The 22,973-nt window shown below is 39.4% G+C and overlaps 2 protein-coding genes and 1 long non-coding RNA gene across 7 annotated transcripts in view; 2 read left to right on the top strand and 1 right to left on the bottom strand.

The window, feature by feature from the left end:
* SLC9A7 (solute carrier family 9 member A7) overlaps window positions 1–22,973 on the top strand; it is a 97,487-nt gene that overhangs the window by 6,317 nt on the left and 68,197 nt on the right. Inside the window, exon 1 of one of the 3 annotated variants that reach the window (XM_039319643.1) lies at window positions 5,774–6,074. The exons of the other annotated variants lie outside the window; for them this stretch is intronic. Within the exon in view, the coding sequence (XP_039175577.1) occupies window positions 6,011–6,074 (64 nt within the window). The 5' untranslated portion in view covers window positions 5,774–6,010. Of the gene's footprint in view, window positions 1–5,773; window positions 6,075–22,973 lie in introns of those variants that run through there. 3 annotated transcript variants of the gene reach the window in all.
* Window positions 10,886–22,973, bottom strand: part of CHST7 (carbohydrate sulfotransferase 7) — a 105,765-nt gene continuing 93,677 nt past the window's right edge. Inside the window, exon 3 of one of the 2 annotated variants that reach the window (XM_039319646.1) lies at window positions 10,886–11,397. The gene's annotated coding sequence lies outside the window, so the exon portion shown is untranslated. Of the gene's footprint in view, window positions 11,398–12,670; window positions 14,121–22,973 lie in introns of those variants that run through there. The other variant, XM_039319645.1, reaches the window with a different exon arrangement.
* Window positions 14,893–21,435, top strand: LOC120297240. Of its 2 annotated transcripts, none has more exons than XR_005553743.1 (2): window positions 14,893–18,590; window positions 20,358–21,435. It is a non-coding gene; the product is annotated as an uncharacterized LOC120297240 (long non-coding RNA). The 2 variants fall into 2 exon arrangements; XR_005553744.1 differs by lacking the exon at window positions 14,893–18,590 and adding an exon at window positions 18,724–18,884.

The raw sequence follows: 22,973 nt of genomic DNA, 5'->3' as shown, positions 1-22,973 counted from the left end.
AGTGGGGAGGGGATTCAGCTCCAAAAGCAGCCGGGGCTTTGCTGATTGGAACTTTTGCATTTAAATTTAAATTATATAACCAAAAATGAAACAGCAGCAGTACATTCAGGGCAAGTGCGTCTGTGATTCCTTGTATCTAAGAATGTCAGGCATAGTTCAGTGCAACACTTGTTTTGCAGCTGTCTTTCGCAGTACCCTTTTCAGTCATGGAAACTGTCCTATATGTAAACACATCACTAGTCTACAAGATAGATTACTTATTTAGGGTCTATAATCTCTGCTCTTCAGGCAGAAATTAGGTGTCCAGTTCAGCCCTTCTACTCCACTGAGCCTCCAAGCTATCAGCCCCCTCTGCCACAAAGATCCTGCAGGAGAAGGGCAGTGTGGACAACCATGGGATATGGCAGGGTGAGAGCTGTGAACCATAAACACAAAGCTTTTGCTGTGTCCCTGCACAACAGATACAGTGCCCTTGCTGACCTTAATAGGGACATTAAGGAGACAGGTAAAGGTATTTGTGATGACAATTCAAATAAGCAGGGGATCTTGGTCCGAGATGAAGAACTTGTTTTCGACAGGGAGAAATGCGAATCAGGTATTACACATCAGTTATGCAAGAACAGAAAGGCACCCAAAAGGAGAAGCCATCTTCTGGTTGGTGATTCAATTATAAGGGATGTAAATTTAGGAAAGGACACAGTAGGGACAAGAAGCGTGTTTGTAAAATAATCAAGAATGCCAGCAAGTACTGTGATGTGGAGGGTATTATACATCTTGGCACTAACGATCTGTCCCAAAAAGGTGTACTCACTGTGCAGAATGACTTCCAGAGCCTGGGGCAGGAACTTAGCAGAATAGGCTGTAGGCTTATTTTTTCAGAGGTCTTACCAGTGTATAAGGACCAAAATGGAAAAGGCCAGCATATAGCACAATTCAATATGTGGCTAAAGGAGTGGAGTAAAGGGGAAGGCTTTGGATATATTAGTCACGATGTCAGCAGCTGGTCCAATGAAGAAATGTACAAAAGAGATAGTTTGCATCCATCAAAGAAAGGGACTGAATTACTTGGCTATAAATTCACAGATTTTCTGGAGGAATATTTAAACTAAACAGCAGGGACAGTGAGCTAACTGATACAGAACATCCCTGTCCCTGGCAATCTAAAAATTATAGGGCTATCAGCGCATGTAACATAGATGTGTGTGTGGACAAGAACATCAACCTTGCTATCAAGCAAAATCAAGCTCTTAATAGCGAGTGCCACACAAAGTGCACTAACCAAATAGGTGGTAAGACATTAGGGGAACTCAGGCACCACACAGGTTATGTAGGAAGTAAACACAGGGTCGGCCATAAAGGACTCAAATGTCTATACACAAATGCACAGAGTATGAACAGCAAACAGGGTGAACTAGAAATTCAGGTTAATGAGGGCAGATATGATATTGTTGCCATAACGGAAACATGGTGGGACGAAACCCACAAATGGAACACACAGCTAGAGGGATTTAAATTATTTAAAAGAAACAGACCAAATAAAAGAGGAGGTGGAGTTGCTCTCTATATAAGAAATAACTACATCTCTACAGAAATAGAGCACAACAATGATGAAAACTGTCCTGAATGCATATGGGTCAATATAAACGGGGGGGGGAACAACATTGCCATAGGTGTATACTATAGGCCACCCAACCAAACACAGGAAATAGATGAACTTTTTGCTAGTCAGCTAACTAAGGTATGTAGGAAGCACATCACAATAGTAATGGGGGACTTTAACTACCCTGACATCAACTGGGAGACAAACTCTACACCAAGTGGAAGATCAAACAGATTCCTGACAAACCTAGCAGACAACTTTGTCTCCCAAAAAGTAGAGAAGGGAACTAGGGGATTAGCCATTTTGGACCTAATTCTCACTAACAGAGATGAAATAATAGAAGGTGTTGAAGCCATAGGAACCTTGGAAGGAAATGATCATGCAATATTGGAATTCAACATTATGGAAGCACAAACAATAGAACACAGTCAAACTAGAGTCTTGGACTTCAAGAAAGCTAATTTCAATAAACTTAGGGTTTAGGAAGGATTCCATGGATGAGAATCCTCAAGGGGAAAACAACTCAAGAGGCTTGGGAAATTTTGAAAAGTGAGATAATAAAGGCCCAGTCTAGCACAATACCAACAAAGAGCTCTCAAAAGAAACAAGCATGGTTGCATAAAGAACTCTCTGATCAATTGAAAGATAAAAAGGACAAGTATAGAAAGTGGAAAGAGGGACACATAACTAAGTCAGAATATCAGCAAATAGCCCGAGCCTGCAGAGATGAAGTGAGGAAAGCTAAGGCTCAAAATGAACTAAGGCTTGCAACTAAAGTCAAAAATAACAAAAAAAAACTTCTTTCAACATGTAAAATACAAGAAAAAAGTGAAGGAAACGATTGGTCCATTAGTGGGTGAAAGTGGCAAGAAGATGACAAGCAACAGAGAGAAAGCAGAACTATTTAACTCGTTTTTCGCGTCTGTCTTTACACAAAGGGAAAAAACAGACCAACCTATCAAAAATAGTGCCATAAAAAACAAAATAGAAATACAAGTTAAGATAGGCAAGAAAATGGTAAGTGAACACCTGTCCAGCCTAGATGAGTTCAAATCACCAGGACCAGATGGATTACACCCCAAGATTCTTAAGGAACTGGCAGATGTGATCTCAGAACCACTGAACTATATTTTTCAAAGATCCAGGAGCACTGGGGAACTACCAGAGGACTGGAAAAGAGCTGATGTAGTTCCCATCTTCAAAAAAGGGGAAAAAAGGGACCAAGGAAATTACAGACCTATCAGCCTGCCCTCAATACCTAGGAAGATTCTAGAAAAGATAATCAAACAACGAATCAGCGAACACCTACAGGCAAACAAAGTCATTACTAAAAGCCAACATGGGTTTGTCAAAAACAGATCATGCCAGACAAATCTTATTGCATTCTTTGACCAAGTGACAAAATTAGTGGACCAGAGGAATGCTGTGGATATAATTTACTTGGACTTCAGTAAGGCATTTGACAAAGTAGACCACAACCTACTACTTGATAAGATAGAAAAAATGCGGGTTAGACAGCATCACCACCAGATGGATCCGTAGCTGGCTGACCGGCCGTACTCAGCGTGTGGTCCTCAATGGAACCACATCTACATGGAGGGAAGTATGTAGTGGGGAGCCCAGGGCTCTGTTCTGGGCCCAGTGCTCTTCAACATCTTCATCAGTGATCTGGACAAGGGGATAGATGGCGAACTCATCAAATTTGCAGACGACACCAAGCTGGCAGGAATAGCCAACTCTCCAGAAGACAGGCTTAGGATACAGGAGGATCTGGACAGACTTGAACACTGGGTGCTATCTAACAAAATGAAATTCAATGGTGAAAAAAGTAAGGTTCTACATTTAGGCAAGAAAAACCAAATGTACAGATATAGTATAGGGAGTACCTTGCTCAATAGTAGTAACTGTGAGAGGGATTTCGGAGTCCTAGTGGACAATCATTTAAATATGAACCAGCAGTGTACTGCAGCTGCCAAAAAGGCCAACACAGTGCTAGGCTGCATTAACAGAGGGATAGAATCAAGATCACGTAAAGTATTAATACCACTTTACAATGCCTTGGTAAGGCCACACTTGGAATATTGCATCCAGTTTTGGTCACCACGATGTAAAAAAGATGTTGAGACTCTAGAAAGAGTACAGAGAAGAGCAACAAAGATGATTAGGGGACTGGAGGCTGAAACATATAAGGAACGTTTGCTGGAATTGGGTATGTCTAGTTTAACAAAGAGAAGGACTGGGGGGGACATGATAGCAGTGTTCCAATATCTCAGGGGCTGCCACAAAGAAGAGGGAGTCAAGCTATTTTCCAAAGCGCCTGAAGGCAGGACAAGAAGCAATGGATGGAAACTAACCAAAGAGAGAAGCAACCTAGAACTAAGGAGAAACTTCCTGACAGTTAGAACAATTAACCAGTGGAACAACCTGCCTCCAGAAGCGGTGAATGCGCCAACATTGGAAGTTTTTAAGAAGAAACTGGACAGCCATTTGTCAGAAATGGTATAGGGTTTCCTGCCTGAGCGGGGGGTTGGACTAGATGATCTCCAAGGTCCCTTCCAACTTTATTATTATTATTATTGAAATTTTGGACTCAATTGTGGTCATAGGTCAAGGACTAACTGTATATATTGGTGTTGCTCAACCTTAGCAATTTAACGATGCTGGCTGAGGAATTCTGGGAATCCATACAGCTTAAAGTTGTCAAGGCTGAGAAACCCTGCCTTATAGAACAACCATTTAAGATATCTGAAGAGTTCAATTATTTCTTTCCTCAGTCGTCATTTCTCTTTTGGTAACTAAGGCAAGCTCTAATTCCATTTCGGTGTGGGGAAATCTTTTGTCCTCCAAATGTTGTAGCATTATAATTCCTACCATTTCTACAATGACATGCTTCTTGGAGCTACTGTCAGTGAAGTTTGGCAATGTCTAACAGGCCATAGATTATATTCACCTGCACTAATGTTTATAGCCAGGGTATTTTGGTGATTTGAAAAATGTTATATTCTGGGCTGTATCTTGAGTGTGACAATAACAAAGAACTCTTGGTTTTGAGGCCTTAAAAGGTTTTTTTTTAATTGGCAACCAGAATTTCATATGTTTCTTGTGTTGTAATCCTATATATAATTTAAATAGTGAAACTAAGCTTGACTTCTGTAACTTCATGGACATTGCTGAACAGTTTGCTTGCAACATACAAAAGTAGGTGGTCATTCTGTTCTTTGTCATGTTTCAAAAGCAGTTTAGCTTGTAGCCTTGGACTTTACAGATGCTTTATCATCCTGGTAGAATTATACTCAGCTTTCCAGATCAGCCAGCTGATTAGGTGTTGCATAGAATACATTTCTTAAATTTACTGTGGCTTGTCCCCGCATTTTAAAATTGCTTTTCCATTATAAGGGAATAGCAGAAATCATAGAATCAAAGGCCATGAGCGTTCATTTATTTAATCTGGACAAAAATTCTTTGCTTTTGAATAAATGTAGTTACACAAGGCCTGGGTAGCTTCTATATTTAAAAAAAACTGCTATGAGATCTTAAAATAATTCCTTGTTTTCTTGTTTATTTGGCAGTTTGACCTTGTTAAAAGTGCCTTGTTAATATCTTCTGGCTTGTTTTATCTTGATGTGATATACACACCAATCCTTTGTGGCTCCTAAGCCATTGTTTTTGGTGGAGAATGGGCTCACCCATTATATTAAACTAAAGCCAAGTACCATGTTATTAATTAGTGCCATGTGTAAATGAGGTTCTATTCTTACTTGTTAAAGACTTTTTTTTTCAAATTAAGGTATTAAATGTATTCAGTTTTATATTTTTTTTCTTTTTAGGGTCATATAGTGATCATGCCTTGCAGTATGGTGAATATGAGATAGGGCTGCTGTTACATTATAGAAAAAAAATTGGTTTTTTATTTGTTTTTGAGCTTACATAATACCCTAATGAATATATCTTGGGTTTAGCATGTGAGCATTGCACACATTAATGGTTAAATGTTTTGCAGTTCCAAGGGAGGATTATGTAGAAATATATCTATTTCCCAAAATATGGTTCAAAGCTACAACTGATTCATTTTTCTCTTCCTTGCAGGTCCTCAATATGCACTTTGCTGGCGATATCACACTCACAATATACTAATGCAGATACTTGCACGCTTCATATAGGGGTTAGGTAAGTGTGAATCTTTACACCAATATTGTATTTTTTCACTTCTCTTAATATTCTTATTTCATAGCTTGTCCATAAAATAAGAATATTTTTAAAGGAAAACATGCCATATTGAACAGCAACACAGAAGTTTCATTTATTGCTATGATCAGGCCTTCCATTGGTTATTGTTGAGGGGTGTGATGTCGCCAGCAGAGTGCATCCTGGGGTGGACTGGTCTGGCCAGTCACTGAATACTTGGAGATTATGTTAAGATCTGTTTTGTGGATATTTTTGAGAACATTACATTTTGGAGAGGGAGAAGACAAAGGTAAGTTGCTATCATAAAATGCCACTTCATCCTTTAGTCTTAAGCCTTTCCATTGCACCATATTGAAGACCATTAATTCTAGTGTGTAGTGCGATGAGTCCCTTGGACACATCCCCAGATACCTCTCCAGATTTCAGTTTGGAGGATGAACCAGTCCTAGGCATATCAGGATGAGAGTTGGTCAATGGCTGTGATCAGCTGTCTGAGAGGGATTTGGCTGAAGCACAGCTGCAGCAGGACAGCCCTGAGGCTTCAGGTGGGAAAAGCATGTAGCTGCAGCTGGTCAGTGGTGAGGAAGAGAAACTGCCTTCTGCACCTGATCCAAGAACACATAGGGCAGACAAAAGGCAGGAGCAGCTAAGGTGAACCTGATTACTCATAAGGAGGCAGCCGCATCCCTCTTGATGGGCTGCACTGGAACCTGGCTATTTAGCACAGCAGACAGATGGAGATGATGGTGAGGACAATATGTTTATTTCCTAGCTGCATGTTTCCTGGTCGCTGTGATTCCTGCTTGCTTTGGATTGACACTATGCCTTGACTTTGGACCATGCATTGTGAACTCTGGACTTTTCTTGCCTCATGAATCCTCTTGCGTTGTGGATTTAATTTTGTCTTGTTTGGGAAACTTTCAAGTGCCTTGTGGACTCATTGGCCATTGCTCTATGGACTAGCATCAGTCTGCTTTTGGCTGGACTTAATTGGGACAGTTCTGGGATTTTGGTGACGGGAATTGTCAGGGAACATTAATAAACCTACTAAAGCACCGTTACATGTGTGTGTGAGTGAGCGGGACAGCACATGTACTAGCTGTAAACTCTGAAGCAAATAAACAAGTGCCAAGATCTTGGGAAAATAAATTTATTAACCTGTGTTTTTTGTTTGATGTGGCCAAACCAAGTAGGAAGGCCTATGAAAGGGAACTGTGCAGAGTAAGAAGGGAGATACTTAATCACTCACTCTCCTTTGATCTCTTCTTTGCAACCTCTTTCTTTCCCCAACTTTTCCCCCTCTGGATATCTTATCTGCCTTACTGATTGTTCTGTTTTCAAAAGTAAATTTTTCAGTGAAGTAGTTGGTAAGGAGAGGGTTTGAATGGAAAAGTTAAGTATTGTCCTTTTTTTTCATTTTTAACCAACAAGACAAAACAAAACAAAGCAAAACATAACACACATACACAGACAATATATACTCCTCCTTTTTTTACAGCAATTGCGTAACAATAATCTATTATTTACATTTCCCCCCTTATTCTTCTTTAAAATATTTGTCCTTATAGCCCTGTTATTTCTTATTTACATTTTTCTTCCTTCATGTTCTACTTCTTATTAAGAATAATTCATATTATTATTATTGTACATTATTATACACATATTTTCACTTTTGACCTTTCCATATTCTCCTCTATTATTTCTAATCTCCAACCAGACATACAACTTGTTCCATGTTATATAATACTCTGTGTCTTCCTTTTCTTTTATCTCTTTTGTTAATTTGTCCATCTCAGCACAGTCCAGGATTTTTCTTATTACTTCTTCCTCTGATGGTATATTCTCATTTTTCCAGCACTGTGCATATGCTATTCTGGCCGCCGTTATTATATGTAAAATTAAGTACCATATTTCTTTACTATATTTTCTGTTTAAAATACCCAACAAAAAGATCTCTGGTTTCCAGTCTACGGGTTGGTCTATTATTTCTTCAATCCATTTTCTTATTGTAGACCAGTATTTTTTTGCAACTGGGCATGTCCACCATAAATGATAATATGTTCTATGTGCTTTTTTACATTTCCAGCATTGTCCTTCTTTTTACAGGTAGTCCTCAACTTGACCACAATTGAGCCCAAAATTTCTATTGCTAAACAAGGGAGTTAAATGAGTTTTGCCTCATTTTATGACTTTTTGCTGCAATTGTTCAGCAAATCACTGTAGTTGTTAAGTGAATCATGCAGTTGTCAAGCGTATCTGGCTTCCTCCATTGACTTTGCTTGTCAGAAGCCATCTGGGAAGGTTACAAATGGTGATCACATGACCCTAGGAAAGGGCAACTGTCGTACATGCCAGTTGCCAAGCACCCAAATTTTGATCACGTGACCGTGGGGACGCTGCAACAGTCGTAAGTGTGAAAACTGGCCATAAGTCAATTTTTTCAGTAGTTTTGTAACTTCAAACAATCAATAAACCAATGGTTATAAGTGGAGGGTTACTTGTACTGTTTCTGTGCTGTAAACACCTTTGTCCTGCTCCTGTTTGGCTTTTCTGGGGCCGATTTTGGGGGAAATTTCATATCAGCTACAAGGTTTTTTGTTTGCTTTTGAAGATTGGCAGAATTTCAGTACAGCTGGGGACATGATGCAGTGATCTGCTATACAAAAATCTAACTTCATACTCTGTAGGTGGTCCAAAATCATGTTGGTTGTACAAAGTAAACTCTGACTTTTAATGAAAAAACGTCTGACAAGGAATGGTTCAATTTTCAGCATATAGTATATGTTTTTTCACGTGAATAGTATTTCTCATCATTTGATTTATGTACCCTAACTAAAAATGATTGTTACAGGTAGTCCTCAACCTACAACCATTGGGCCAATGACCATTCCAAGTTATGATGATACTGAACAAATGGTGGTTACTTGGACCTATGGCTGTTCTAGCATCCTCAGTGGTCACATAAGCATGGCAATCCATTTGCACTTACTACTGGTTGCCAAGAATTCCACAATCATGTGATAACCATTTGCAATCTTCCCTTCTAGCTTCCCCAGAAAATCATTAAAGCCAGCAGAGAAGGCGGCAAGTGACTGGGATAGCTCTCCTCCACCCACACACTACCCCCCAAATCCTTCTGTGCTTGTACTGGTTGACCACTCACACATACCCTCCCCAATCCATGCAGAGCCTCTTGCATGTACTTACACCTGACTCCTACTTCTCATACATCCCTCTCTCCCTCATGCACCCTCCCCAACACTCCCCTGCATCATCCTCATGCACCTTCTTACTCTCTCCCCCACCTAGTGGCAGCTACTTACCTGCCCACAGATCTGGGACTTGCAACTTCTTGCCAGTTTCCTGGTTTTGGTTGTTGGAAGTCTCAAGGTTGTTGCCTCACATAATTACTGTGGGATTCAGTTAACAATGGCAACTGGGACTTCAGGGATTGCCATCGCTGTTGTAAATCAGACATGTCAAACACAAGGCCCAGGGGCCATATGTGGCTCGCAAAGTGGTTTCATGTGGCCCGCGAAGCTATCCTGGAAACAGTGAGGGAACGGTCCCCGCTGCCTTGGCCCTGGCCCAGGTCGGCCGGGAGCCAATGTACAATTTTGTGGTGGCCATCTATGCTGAAATGCATTCAGTCTTAGCTTCACAAGGCCGTCTGGAAACAGCGAGGAACTAGCCCCTGCCGTGTGGGCCCCACCCCCTGGGTGGATGCTGGGGAGGTGTCACCCTTTATGAGGAATGAAGAAATGCACCATCGCCTGGAAGTGGCCAGCAAATAGCCCTCGCCTACTTCACATATCCAGCTTGATGGGCTCTGCCCTGATCCCACCCCTTTCTGCCAGAGACCCTCAGATCTGTCCCACTCCTGCCCAGGCCCCCTTGACGTGAATGATGTAGAGCTGGCCATGCCTACCCAGTAGGCCACACCCACTCCACCCATGCCCACCCAGTAGGCTGCACCCACCCGCCCCCCCGAGGGCAACTGCAATGCTGATGTGGCCCTCAATGAAATTGAGTTTGACACCCCTGTTGTAGATCCACCAGCTTCGATTTGGCGCCTTGCCAGCATTCTGCCATCAATTGGGGAAGGGAGGGGGGAACAAATGGACAATAAAGCTGTATACCTTTATTATGGGAAATTAGGAGGGGGGAGTTGATAGTTGAGGAAGAACAGAGTGTTTTGGAATCTGGTTTGTGCTGGTGCGCTGGCTTCAAGGCCATTTGCCCCAAGAGTGGAATTTCACCAACCCAAACACCTCAGCGTTTCCCAAAACATTTCGGTGGGTCTGATTGGCTACACACAGACGGACTATGGGGAAGGGCTAGGGCAGGGGTAGGCAACCCAAAACACTCAAAGAGCCACTTGGACCCGTTTCCCACCGAAAACAAAACACCGAGAGCCGCAAAACCCTTTTGATATCTAAAATGAAGATAACACTGCATATATCCTTTTTTACCTTTATTATAGGGGTGTGTGTGTGTGTGTGTGTGTGTGTATACACACACACAGGTAAAAAAGGATATATGCAGTGTTTTCATTTTAGATGTCAAAAGGGTCTCTCTCTCTCTCTCTCTCCCTCCCTCTCTATCTGCCCTTGGTCTGCCAGTCCTCTTCCCCCACTCTTTCTTTCTCTCTCTCTCTTTCCTCTCTCTCTCTCTCTCTCTCCCTCCCTCCCTCCCCCCCCTCTCCTATCTGCTGCTCACCTGGCAAGCTGGCTTCAAGCTGTTCTCCAACAACCTCAGGGGTAGGCAACCTCGGCTCTTTTATGACTCATGGACTTCAACTCCCAGAATTCCTGAGTCAGCATAGCTCCCTTCTGCCCTTCCTACTTCCTGCAGAGATGCAGCTCCGCCCAATAAGCCTTTCAGCTCCTCAGAGAACACTGTGAGTGCACTCTCTTTTACACATACACACAAACACACACACAGAGAGAGAGAGAGAGAGAGAGAGAGAGAGAGACAGACAGAGAAAGAAGCAGGGAAGCGCAATTGCCTCTCTCTGTCTCTGTCTCTCTCTGCAAATGGCAGAGGAGGCTGGGAGCCACAGGGGAAGGCTCAAAGAGCCACATGCGGCTTCAGAGCCGCAGGTTGCCGACCTGTGGGCTAGGGGAAACCAGGAGTTTAGTTCTGTATTGACAAGCGGGAATTTTAGATTCCACTTGTCTTTATTGCAATTAATGTTTTAGTAAAAGTGCCTTTTCATTTCGATCAAATGGAGTTGAGAGTTTACTTCCCTAAGGGATCAGATTGGGGCAGATCTGACAGATGCACTTGCACTTTATGACCACATTGCTTATAATGGAAATTCCAGTTCCAATAAACCAAGGACTATGCATAACATCGAATTATAATGGGAATTAGTCAAAACTACTTTTGACTGCATGGCAGAGGACAGAGTAAAGTAACATTTGAAACAGAGATGATTACTGTTTTTTATCACTGAAATTACAATTTATCTTTTTCCAGCCAGAATTTTTAATATTTTAAGTTATAATTTCCAGAATACTGCTTTTTGAAGGGTAGGGTTCCTTTGGGAATTACACTTGGCATTGTTTGACCATTTGGAAGAAGAAAGCAGCCATTGATGAGAACAGCATCTGCAAAAGATGAAGTAAGAGTAGGAGTGATAGAGAATGGCAATTCATGAAAAGATGAATTGTCTTGTTCGTATGTTTAGTTGACAATATCTTGCATATGCAGTAAGAATTAAGTTTAATATACTTGGACAATTTGATAAACTGAAAATAGTTGATTGCATTTAGAGCATCTTGTTGAGAAAAAAAAGTGTTTTTGAAATGCAGTATTTGTTCCCCTACCCGTTGTTGGCAAATCTAAATAATAATAGAGTTTGCCTGGTGTCCTTGTAACTGTACATACTACGACTCCTCCTCCCCCTCCTCCTACTACTACTACTACTAATAATAATATGATGATCATGATGATCATGATCATGATCATGATGATATCTATTCAGTTGTGTCTGATGTTTGGCCAGATCTCACCACATCTTCTGATCTTGTATACTTCTTTACGTTTTTATATGATCTGATGACTAATAATATATAACGACCTAGCTTTGATGGTGACTAATAATATATAACGACCTATATAAACTTACTGTATGTAAATCATCCATGTACTAACATGGTGATAGAGCAGTTAGGCCACAGGTCGGCAACCTGCGGCTCTGAAGCCGCATGTGGCTCTTTGAGCCTTCCCCTGTGGCTCCCAGCCTCCTCTGCCATTTGCAGAGAGAGACAGAGACAGAGAGAGGCAATTGCGCTTCCCTGCTTCTTTCTCTGTCTCTCTCTCTCTCTCTGTGTGTGTGTGTGTTTGTGTGTATGTGTAAAAGAGAGTGCACTCACAGTGTTCTCTGAGGAGCTGAAAGGCTTATTGGGCGGAGCTGCATCTCTGCAGGAAGCAGGAAGGGCAGGAGGGAGCTATGCTGACTCAGGAATTGTGGGATTTGAAGTCCATGAGTCATAAAAGAGCCGAGGTTGCCTACCCCTGAGGTTATTGGAGAACAACTTGAAGCCAGCTTGCCAGGTGAGCAGCAGATAGGAGAGAGGGGGGGGAGGGAGGGAGGGAGAGAGAGAGAGAGAGAGAGAGAGAGGAAAGAGAGAGAGAGAAAGAAAGAGTGGGGGAAGAGGACTGGCAGACCAAGGGCAGATAGAGAGGGAGGGAGAGAGAGAGAGAGAGAGAGACCCTTTTGACATCTAAAATGAAAACACTGCATATATCCTTTTTTACCTGTGTGTGTGTATACACACACACACACACACACACACACACACACACACCCCTATAATAAAGGTAAAAAAGGATATATGCAGTGTTATCTTCATTTTAGATATCAAGAGTTTTGCGGCTCTCGGTGTTTTGTTTTCGGTGGGAAACGGGTCCAAGTGGCTCTTTGAGTGTTTTGGGTTGCCTACCCCTGAGTTAGGCCTTTCAGCAGATAAAGAAACTGGAAGAGAACAAAAGAGAATAGTAAATGCATCATTAACATTTCTTGCTAGCATTGGGGAAACAAATTTTAGGTATTTTCCTCCTTCAGTCTCTTTCTTAAGCAGTGAAGTGGAAGCAGATAATATTATTTCTGTAAGACCTCTAACTGTAGAACAGATATTCTCTCAGTTTTCTATGTATTGGCCCAATGATAAATTTCCCACTTGGAAGGGATATTTGGAGAATGTGTAAGCAGAGTGGACAGCTTAGTGTACACAATGCTATATGTAGCAACAATAAAAAAATCCAAGTTCCTTGCAAGTGAACAGATAAGATGGTATACGTAACTTCTTCAAAAATATGTAGTGCATTCATTTGTTAAATGGGGTATTCAATAGTCATTTTCCTTTCAAAGATCACTATTTGTCAAATTGTACTTTGAGGGGGGGAAAACAAAAATGAACTGTTATACAGTGCAACTGGCTACAAAAATAGTGACAATATTAAAAATTGCATGCTTTAGAACAGGTAGGGAAGATGCTGCAGTGCGAGCCTGGGGCTGTGCTAGGCTTCCCAGGGCCTCCCCTTCCCGAGGCACCCAATGCTCCACTTAACCCACACAGTGACTTAAAAATCACAGTAGGGAGACCAGAGATTGAGATCATTAAGTGAGACAATCACATTGGTACCTTGTTTAATGACCAGTATGACTTGTGATGATAGTTGTCAGGCTCCATTATGATCATAAATTGAGGATTACATGTAATATAATGTCAGATTCTTTAGGATAACTCATTCCCACCAAAGTTCACCCATTGCCACAAGATGCAGTGCGGATCATCAGTTTGATTTGACTAAATACATCAAGGTATAGGATGCTTAAGTCATGGCAATGTTCTGAGTCAGTGTATGGTCTGAGGACAAGTTGCTGCAATAAAGACTAGATTTCCATTTTGATTTAAATACAGTATGGATAAACCATAATTTGTACAATATACCAGGACAAGAATAGATAACATTTTAATGGATAAGGAACATACTTTGGTTTGGAGGACTGGAAAACAGATAGGACTACATCATTTCATTTAAAAAAAGAAAAGAAATATGCATCCTATTCTTACTTTAGGGTTTGCCGGATAGCTTTTATATGTTTCCCAATTAAGAATTGTAGAAGCTAAGATCAGCTTTCAGGAATTATAAGATGAAAGTGTTCTGGGTACTGCATGCAGTACTCTTCTCTAAGACATGATATGCTCCTTTGAATTTGGCTTCCCATTGTAAATCCAGCCATAGGACACTGTGCAGCTGGTTGACCTGAAGCTCTTGGGTTTCTGTTTGCAAACTAAAATAATGGAGTGAATTGGCCCAGCATCTGTGTAATAAAATATACAATGCCAAGAGTGGTTAAATATTATACAGTGTTTTTAGCAGGTTTCAGCACTTGTAATATGAAATTTATACTGTTGAAACAGCTGAAATTAAAACTGAAAGCACTTTGTGGTGTGATTGACATATTCCTTCAGAACAACCACTCTATGTAAGTTATATTGACAGTGTTTAGATTTAACGCATTAATGAATCTGTGCATTTTGTTGTCCTTGGATAGGCAGGTTAGAACATCTCTCCAGAAGTTTCTGTACTATTGAATCTTTTATATAAGTAGAGATTGAGATTGACAGATAAAAATCGATGAAAATGTATAATTCATTATGTACAAAGAAGATTAATGATATGCTTGAGATTCTTTCCAATAGTTTATTACTGGACAGTGAAATATTTTGTTATAATGCTATGCTTTTACTGAATGAAGAAGACACTGACTCATATCAGTTTTAACACACTTTCTTAAGTATTACATTAGAGCAGTGATTCTCAACCTTTTTAATGCCGCGACCCCCAACCGGTCATAAGTTGAGGACTACTCAACCGGTCGTAAGTCAAGGACTACTCAACTGGTGCAGTACCATTTGCAGAATAGGACTTTTGGCGGGCTCAGCAGGGCAGAGACAGCCTGGACATTCCTATTGGCTTTTGAAAGCCAATAGAATTAGACTCTATTCAAGAGAGTCTATTCTATTGGCTTTCAAAAGCCAATAGAATAAAAGGGAGTAGCACAGCTAAGGAAAAGGGGAAAAAAATGGTGGACTGCGTTGTTTGGCGACCCCTGTGAAATGGTCGTTCGACCCCAAATGGGGTCCCGACCCACAGGTTGAGAACCACTGCATTAGAGTAATGTGAATACCAGTAATATTATATTGTGGTGTTAATATTTTTAAACAGGTATGCAAGAGATTGGGATCAACAAAGGAAAGCAGCAATCACACATAGAAAAGGTCAAATAAAATTGCTATAATCTAAGCAAGTTACATATAACTACTTACCTGGATTTCAGATTATATTGTAGAGAAGATCATTGTGATTGGGCATGCTTTTTTTTTCAGTTTTCATCGTCTTGAGAGCAATTATTTCAGTTTCATAAAACTTAGGCCAAAGACTACCTCTTAAGAAAGACTTGACTGTTGTGCTACTCAAACACTGCACCTTGCATCTTATGACAGAAGTTTAGCTACAAATCAAAAAAGTATTGACCAAAGTATTCTAGACATTATTCTGTACTTGAGTCATAAAGAAATGCTGCAATTTTCTTCAGATAAAGTACTGTGTGGAATTAACTTATTTCTTACAGTGGGGAACAAAGGTGAATTCTCATCTATTAAATATTCCAAACATAGGGCTAACTTGCCCAATTCTAAAAAATATCAGCATATCAGGGTTTTTCACTCTCAGGAGATAGAGGTCTGATTACCAATATAAAGACAAGCCAAAGGAAAGTAGTATAAATAATAATCAAATGGTAGTATAAATAATACTAACCAAATTCTATAGTGCTTTGATTCAGATTGGATAAAAAGTATTTGTTCCATGGCTTTTTTCTCTACTATAAAATTGAGCTATGTAAAATAGCTATTACATTTCTAAAATACCCAAATAAATGGATGTGCTATTGATTCAATTTGTGCAATTAAAATGCATGCTTTTGAAGGAAGAGAGGGCCTATCTATTCTTTCATCCTTTCTTAGTTGCTATTTGTAATAGAAGAATGCCTTCAAGAGAATAAGATCCCTCTTAAGGTTTGTTTGTTTATTCTGTCTGCAATAAAGACAAGTACCATTTAAATGTTTGAAATGTGAGACATCAGATTTAATCTTTGGGCTAACAGAAGACTCCTGTTTGATATTGGATGAATCATTGATGGATTTCCTATCCCATCTCAGAGGAAGGTTTCTGTAGAGATGAATATTGATAGGGAGCAAAATGAGTTGCTCCAAGCTTTGGAGGAAACTAGGAGTAAAGTTCAAATTACAGCTGACACTGTGGACAGCAAATTCCAAGTTTCATTACTTTTTAAAAATAAAATGCTAAGGATGGATCTAGCTTTGGTAATGGATCCCACTCTTGAAAATAATGAAATAGATCTAAATCTGATATTTTTATAAATGCTGTATTTATAAATGCAATTTTTTTAAAATTTTGATGGATCAACATCATGATCAATTAGACAACGATAGATTACACATATAAGGACAAAATAATTTAATTAAGCTTAAAGTTTTATACTCTGACTTGATGCTACACCCGTTACAAGTAGTCAACTTACAACTGATTAACAATGGTTCAGAGGTATGATGAACTTGGAAAAAGTAACTTACAACCTGTACTGTCAGTTATGATCATTGCCCCTCCCTCGTGGTCATATGACCACAGTTCAGCACTTGGCAACCAGCCTTGCATTTACACATGATTGCAGTGTTTTAAGGTCACATGATTGCAATTTGTAACCTTTTTGTTGATTTCCAACAAAAAAAACCATGGGAAAGTTGGATACATTTAACAACCATATAATTCCCTTAACTACTGCTGTAAAAATTATTGTAAGGCCAACTTTGATTTATGATCACAACAATGGAAATTGTTCTGGTCATAAGGATTATCTGTACCTTATTCTTTCCTGAAAATGGATTAGAGATCAGTTACATTTTGTTGGTATATAATTGCCTGATCTTGTATAATGTAAAACCAAACTAACCATTTTATGACTAATGCAATGTGTGAATGCAGCCACGTATGCAGTTTTCTTGGCAATACTTTTGAAAGTAGTTACCATTGCCTTTTTCCTAGTGCTGAAAGAGAGGGACTTGTGCCTAAGGCAGAACTAGAAGTCATAACTACCTGGTTCCTATTTCAGGGCCTTTAACAATAACTATAATGCTCTAGCATTTTTATTTAGAAAGCCTTTGGTAATTAAATCTGACAATAAATATATGTGATTTGAGTGTTTGTTGATGAATATGCATTTTATTGCTCCAATATGCATTTGAAGTCCTTGTTATGTGCCAAATTCTCTTCATAATGCTGGACATCTACAGTATATATTGGTGATATTATTGAAAGAATGAGGGTTGAGTAAACTACTGGTGATCATACTCTTGTGCCCTGGAACATTTTATGTTATACTTCAAGAATGTTCAGGCTCTTGAGCCCTTCTCATTAATCAATTTACATCCCAATTAAAATGTTCAAGGAAGCCTAGATATTCAATCTGGACATATATTAGGTTTTGCTCCTGCATAGGAATGACAATACTACCAGCAGTAATTATTTTCTAATTTTGGAATGATCTTGGCTCTCACTTAAAATTTATTTTTAGGTAAATGAGAAAAAAAAGAAAAAATACTTTGTTTAAAAAGCTAGAAAAGCAAATATTGTATCCACTGATTGTGAATACTTCAAAAAAAAATTGAGGAATTCCAGTGGAAATGTGTGTATAGTCATTAGGAAAAGTATAGCTTTAGCATATTGAAGGAACAGAGTTTCCCCTTGACTAGAGATAAATGGTCTTGTTCTGATAACCTGTTTAATTCAAAGCAGTCATTAAACCAGTCAAATCTTTAATAGTTCTGACCACACACAATCCTACCAAATTAAAGAAAAAAATACAACTTGGGGAATATAGAACAAGGCTATATTACATTGAAGGAAATAAAAATTAAGGAAATAAAAGTTATTCTTTTAATAATTGTAGAAATAATTGTAGAAATGTAATGCCATTATATGAAACTGTCTCTTTAGTACTAATGTAATGCTGTAACACAAATGTAACAATGCAATGCCAATATATGACCAAATGTTTACTATATCCTGCCTAAAAATCTCCCGGACATAGGAAATTACACTTTAAGTGGAAATCCTACTATCAAAGAAGGGGATTTTAACCCAAAGTGAGAATTCCAGATAAAAAAGATAACAGCAGATGGACGGAAGAGGTCAGGTTAACAAAGTACCACTTCAGAGAAAACCACTAAGATGAAAGAGATGTGACAATGCATTGTAGGGCTATAAAATGCAAAACCTGAAACCAGGCCAGTGTGCTCCTGGAATCCAATCCATAGGGAAGGATCCAGGGGGCCGCGTTTGCAAACGTTCCTCTCTTCTATTCTTTCTCTTTTCTCTTTTATTCTGTTTCTGTTATTCTCCAATAAACCTTTGTTTTGTTAACCAGACTTGTCTTCCTATTGTGAGTATCAAAATTTGGGGTTTTTACATCTCACAATCTTGGTGGAGGATGCGGGCATTAAGAGCTTCTAGGGGACACTGGTCTCAGTAAAATCAGGAGCGCGCCTGTTGATTTCAACTGCCTGAAGTTATCTGAGATCTAGTTTCCCTTTGCAGGCTCCGAGCCAAACTAAATTGACAACTCTGGTTTACAAAAATCAAAGGACAGGAAATAGGAAGAAAGTCAACAACTGAAGCCCAGACCAGGTAACCCAGTGCACTGGCCCAGGTAAGGAACTTTTGCCCCGAAGGAGGGACGCATGCAATTGTACCTAGGTGGTCAGGAGAGCGATTGTGGGAGGATTTCTGCGATAACGGCTGTGTAAGTGTGATGGGCTGTGTTCTGGGAACACTGGTAAGTCCAGAGGAGTATGGACCTGAAAGGTTGAGATCCCTTACTCCCGCAAGGGGGAAGGCAATCCTGAAGGGAAGCAAACTGGTGTTAAGAGTTTTGAGTGGCCGTCAAATCGAGAACCTCAGGGAACCATAATCAGGAAAACTCTCAAGAAGATGGGTTGTTGTTGTAAGTCGTTGTTGTAAACCTAAAGAAAAAAACTGTAAAATTGAGTAGCTTCAAACAGGAAAACCCATCTTGCTAGCAGCAGATGCCTTGTGTCTGTGAATGGGTTTCCCATGTGGAGCTAGGGTAGAAAAGGAAGTTTTGGGAAATAAGGGGAATGAGAGAAATGTGTGTTTGTCTCTGTGTATGAGTGAGAAGACCTTTTTCCCAAGCAGTTTTCTGTTCTCTTTTCCTTGTCTTGGTACGTATATGTGTGTCAGAGTCTTTGTGTGTGAAGTAAATATGACTGTTACTAACCTCAAGAGAAAAGAAGATACCAAAAGAAATAACTTCACTCTGTTTGTCTGGCCAACAAACAAAGTGAAGAAAGATGTGTTTGTTTATTTATTTTTTTCTCTCCCTCTTAAGAACAGCCCAAAGTTACCTGACCTGCTCAGGCAGGAAATCCTATATCATTTTCTTGCCTATTCTGCTCTCTCCCTTTTGCAAATGTTAAGTGTGTTAATGCCTTTTCAAACTCTATCTGCAGACACAACCCCCTCCCCCCTGCTTTTTCTGGCTGTGTTGCTTTGAGAGGAAGAGAGAGAGAAAGGAGAAGGGGGGGGTTGATCTTTTTAACTTTTTCTCTGCTTAGAATTCAGGTTTGAGAAAGGTGGGGTGGCTGTGAAAATTTAATGCCCACTTTTGCATTTTTTTTCTATTCAAAAGAGGGGTCAGTAATTGTTGGACAACTTTTTTGGGGGAAATTTTTGAGTTTAAATTGTTTAATATCAACCAAAAGAAATGATTCAAAATTGTTTGCTTAGATTTGTAAATGTTCTTCCTATTTAATGGAAATTTAATGGAAATCTGTTTCCATCTGAATGGAATTTGATTAAATTGGAATTTAACTAACTTTATATTAAAAGCAATACTAGAGTTTAAAAAAAAACTATTTCACTAACTCAGAATATCTTATTAAACTTGTTTATTTTTTGTGTGAAGTTAAAACAAAGAAGTTGAGAAAAATTTTGGGATTATAAATAGCTATGCTGTTTTGAGTAAAGATTAGTATGCAAAACTGTTAGAAAAAGAGCTTGTGTTAACAAATGCAAACAGGGTTTGGTGAGCTCTCCTTTGTTGGTTCTTCGCTAGGTAATTTATTTATAAACAAGGACAAAGGTTGGAGGAGGTTTTGTCCCAGAAGTGGGGGGGGGGAAGGCAGCCAGTGGCATTTTTATCTAAAATTGACATTTGGGAACATCTTGGTGGTTAGCATTTCTTATCAAGTGTAGACAATTTTAATCAGGAAGCCTAAAGGAGGTATACACTTGTTCATAGCAAAGTGGTTGAGAAAAGAAAAGAACAAGAAAAAGAGACATAATGAAGATACGATAGTAGATGGGGAAGGAGGGATTACCAAGAATTGAATTAAAAGATAAAATAATTAGAAAATATGTACTTGAACTGTCCAGGTGTTTTTCTCTCCTGCAACAGAAAGGCATTCTTGCCCAAACTCCTTGGACTTTGTAGTACACCAATACAAAGCAGGACAGTGGGTGTTGATAAAAGCCTGGAGAGAGGAAAAACTAACTCCAACCTGGGAAGGACTTTACATCATCTTGTTAACCACTGAGACAGCTATCAGGACAGCTGAAAAAGGTTGGACCATTACTCCCAAGTAAAAGGGCCTGTGCCAGCCCCAGAGGAGTGGAAGGTGGAATCTCACCAAGGAGATTCACTGAAGCTAAAGTTCCGAAGGACTTCATGGACTAATAGTCAATCTTCCTGACAGAAAGGGGGGTAATAGAGGAAAAAGAACTAAACTTTATATTTCTTTTTCTATCTAGAACCAAAGGAAAACCAAGACCTCCCGCATGTGCTGATTTTGTGGGTATCTTTGTGGGTGTTGTTGCTGCTCTCACTGTATTAATTGTGTTCAGTGCACAGGGTGTGAGATAGAGTGTGATATTAAGTCTTAGAAGATGTATTGGAACATTACAAGATGGTATGTCTGGGGGGGTAGTTTCTTATTATACTCTTAAAACCTATCCAACTATTAGAATCATGTAAGCAATGTGTAAAAATGACAAAGGGAGAAGGAGAAAATATACACTGACTCCAAGTATGTTTATGGAGTTTTGAATACTGGTGGAAGAAGAAAAAAAAGAAAAGTTATGCTAGAGTGGCAGAAGGGAAGGAAGGAATGGTTAATAAAAGAAAGAAACAGGAAAGTTGTTTTAAGTTTGTTTGCACAGACTTGTGAATTGCATGCATTAAGCAGGGAGACTGCCATTAAAGTGGTCAGCCCAAACGTGTGAATTGTATGCCTTAACACAAGCCTTAGAATGTTGAAGGAATAAGAATGTACTAAAGATGGGAGGTGGATGTTGCAAGATGGGAGAGGGATGTTGAAAAGAAAAAAGAAAAAAACAACAACAAAACAATGGCTAGAACACAGAAGCAGCCACTGAAGGGGGGTCACAAGGGATGATTAATATTTTCTACAACAGGATGGTTGTATTTATATTTTAGTTAAACAAATATGTGATAAAATTCAAGTTAAAAAAAAAAAGCTTTACAACATTTAGTGGTGAGGCCATGTCAATATAGGCCTCAACTGGAAAGTTGTTTTTGTTTCTTTGAAATGGGAGGCTTTTGTTACATGAAGGTTCAAAAATGTCAATGAAGAAGAGAAGAAAGTTACTCAGCGTTTGCATAATGTGGTGCAGGTTTTGTCTTCTATCTCAGTACAGGCCCAGGCTGCCTTACCACCTGTCTCTGGCCATTGTTCCTGGAGAGTGGATTCAGGTGAAAAGAACTGTCACCTAGAAATACCAGTCCTGAGTGGTCTCAATCATGCCAAGTCCTCCTGATTTAAGGAATCAAGGCGTGAGTCCATGGAAAGTCCCATCATATCCTCTCCAGTGACAAACTCTGCAGCTGGACGGCCTGAAAATGAAATTTCAACCTGCCTTACCTGTTGAATTGTTTCCATCTAAGTGGGAGAAAAACTTCAATGGATTGGACGTGTTCCTAGAACCTAGACTATGTGTTGAAAAGTTTTTCTTCTGCTACTGTTGTTTCCTTAGTACTTTCTTTAGTAGAAGGAAGGACCATGGGCCCAATACTTTAAGGAACATTGGGGAAAGAAGACTCAGAATATGAAAACTTGCTTGCACAGGAATCTAAAGAAAATATAGGAAGTTATGAACTGTTAAAAGTATAAAAGAATAAATTCAGGTGGAAAAGAAAAAGGGGGGATTGAAGGAAATAAAAGTTAAGGAAATAAAAGTTATTCTTTTAATAATTGTAGAAATAATTGTAGAAATGTAATGCCATTATATGAAACTGTCTCTTTAGTACTAATGTAATGCTGTAACACAAATGTAACAATGCAATGCCAATATATGACCAAATGTTTACTATATCCTGCCTAAAAATCTCCCGGACATAGGAAATTACACTTTAAGTGGAAATCCTACTATCAAAGAAGGGGATTTTAACCCAAAGTGAGAATTCCAGATAAAAAAGATAACAGCAGATGGACGGAAGAGGTCAGGTTAACAAAGTACCACTTCAGAGAAAACCACTAAGATGAAAGAGATGTGACAATGCATTGTAGGGCTATAAAATGCAAAACCTGAAACCAGGCCAGTGTGCTCCTGGAATCCAATCCATAGGGAAGGATCCAGGGGGCCGCGTTTGCAAACGCTCATCTCTTCTATTCTTTCTCTTTTCTCTTTTATTCTGTTTCTGTTATTCTCCAATAAACCTTTGTTTTGTTAACCAGACTTGTCTTCGTATTGTGAGTATCAAAATTTGGGGTTTTTACATCTCACAACATCATTGGTTCTTTCTCAGATGGTTAGGAAGGCATCAATAATGTTTGGAAGTTATGATGTGTGTTGCCTGACCTTTGTAGCAAGTGCTGTTTTTTCAGCTATAGAATCTTTTCCAGAAAATTTGCTTTGAATAAATATGCAAGATAGGTGAATGGACCAGTTTAAGTATTCCCATGACACAGGTTAGTTAGTTTAACTCTGTGCATTAGTAAGTCCATTTTAACTGAAATTTAAATGGATTGACATGATCCTTTTTACTGACATCATC

The sequence above is a fragment of the Crotalus tigris genome, unplaced genomic scaffold, assembly GCF_016545835.1.
Source record: "Crotalus tigris isolate CLP2741 ecotype Arizona unplaced genomic scaffold, ASM1654583v1 scf7180000023606.2106662, whole genome shotgun sequence".
NCBI classification, from domain to species: Eukaryota; Metazoa; Chordata; class Lepidosauria; order Squamata; family Viperidae; genus Crotalus; species Crotalus tigris.
The sequence above is the reverse complement of the archived record's forward strand: the minus strand, read 5'-3'. Positions and strand labels throughout refer to the sequence as shown.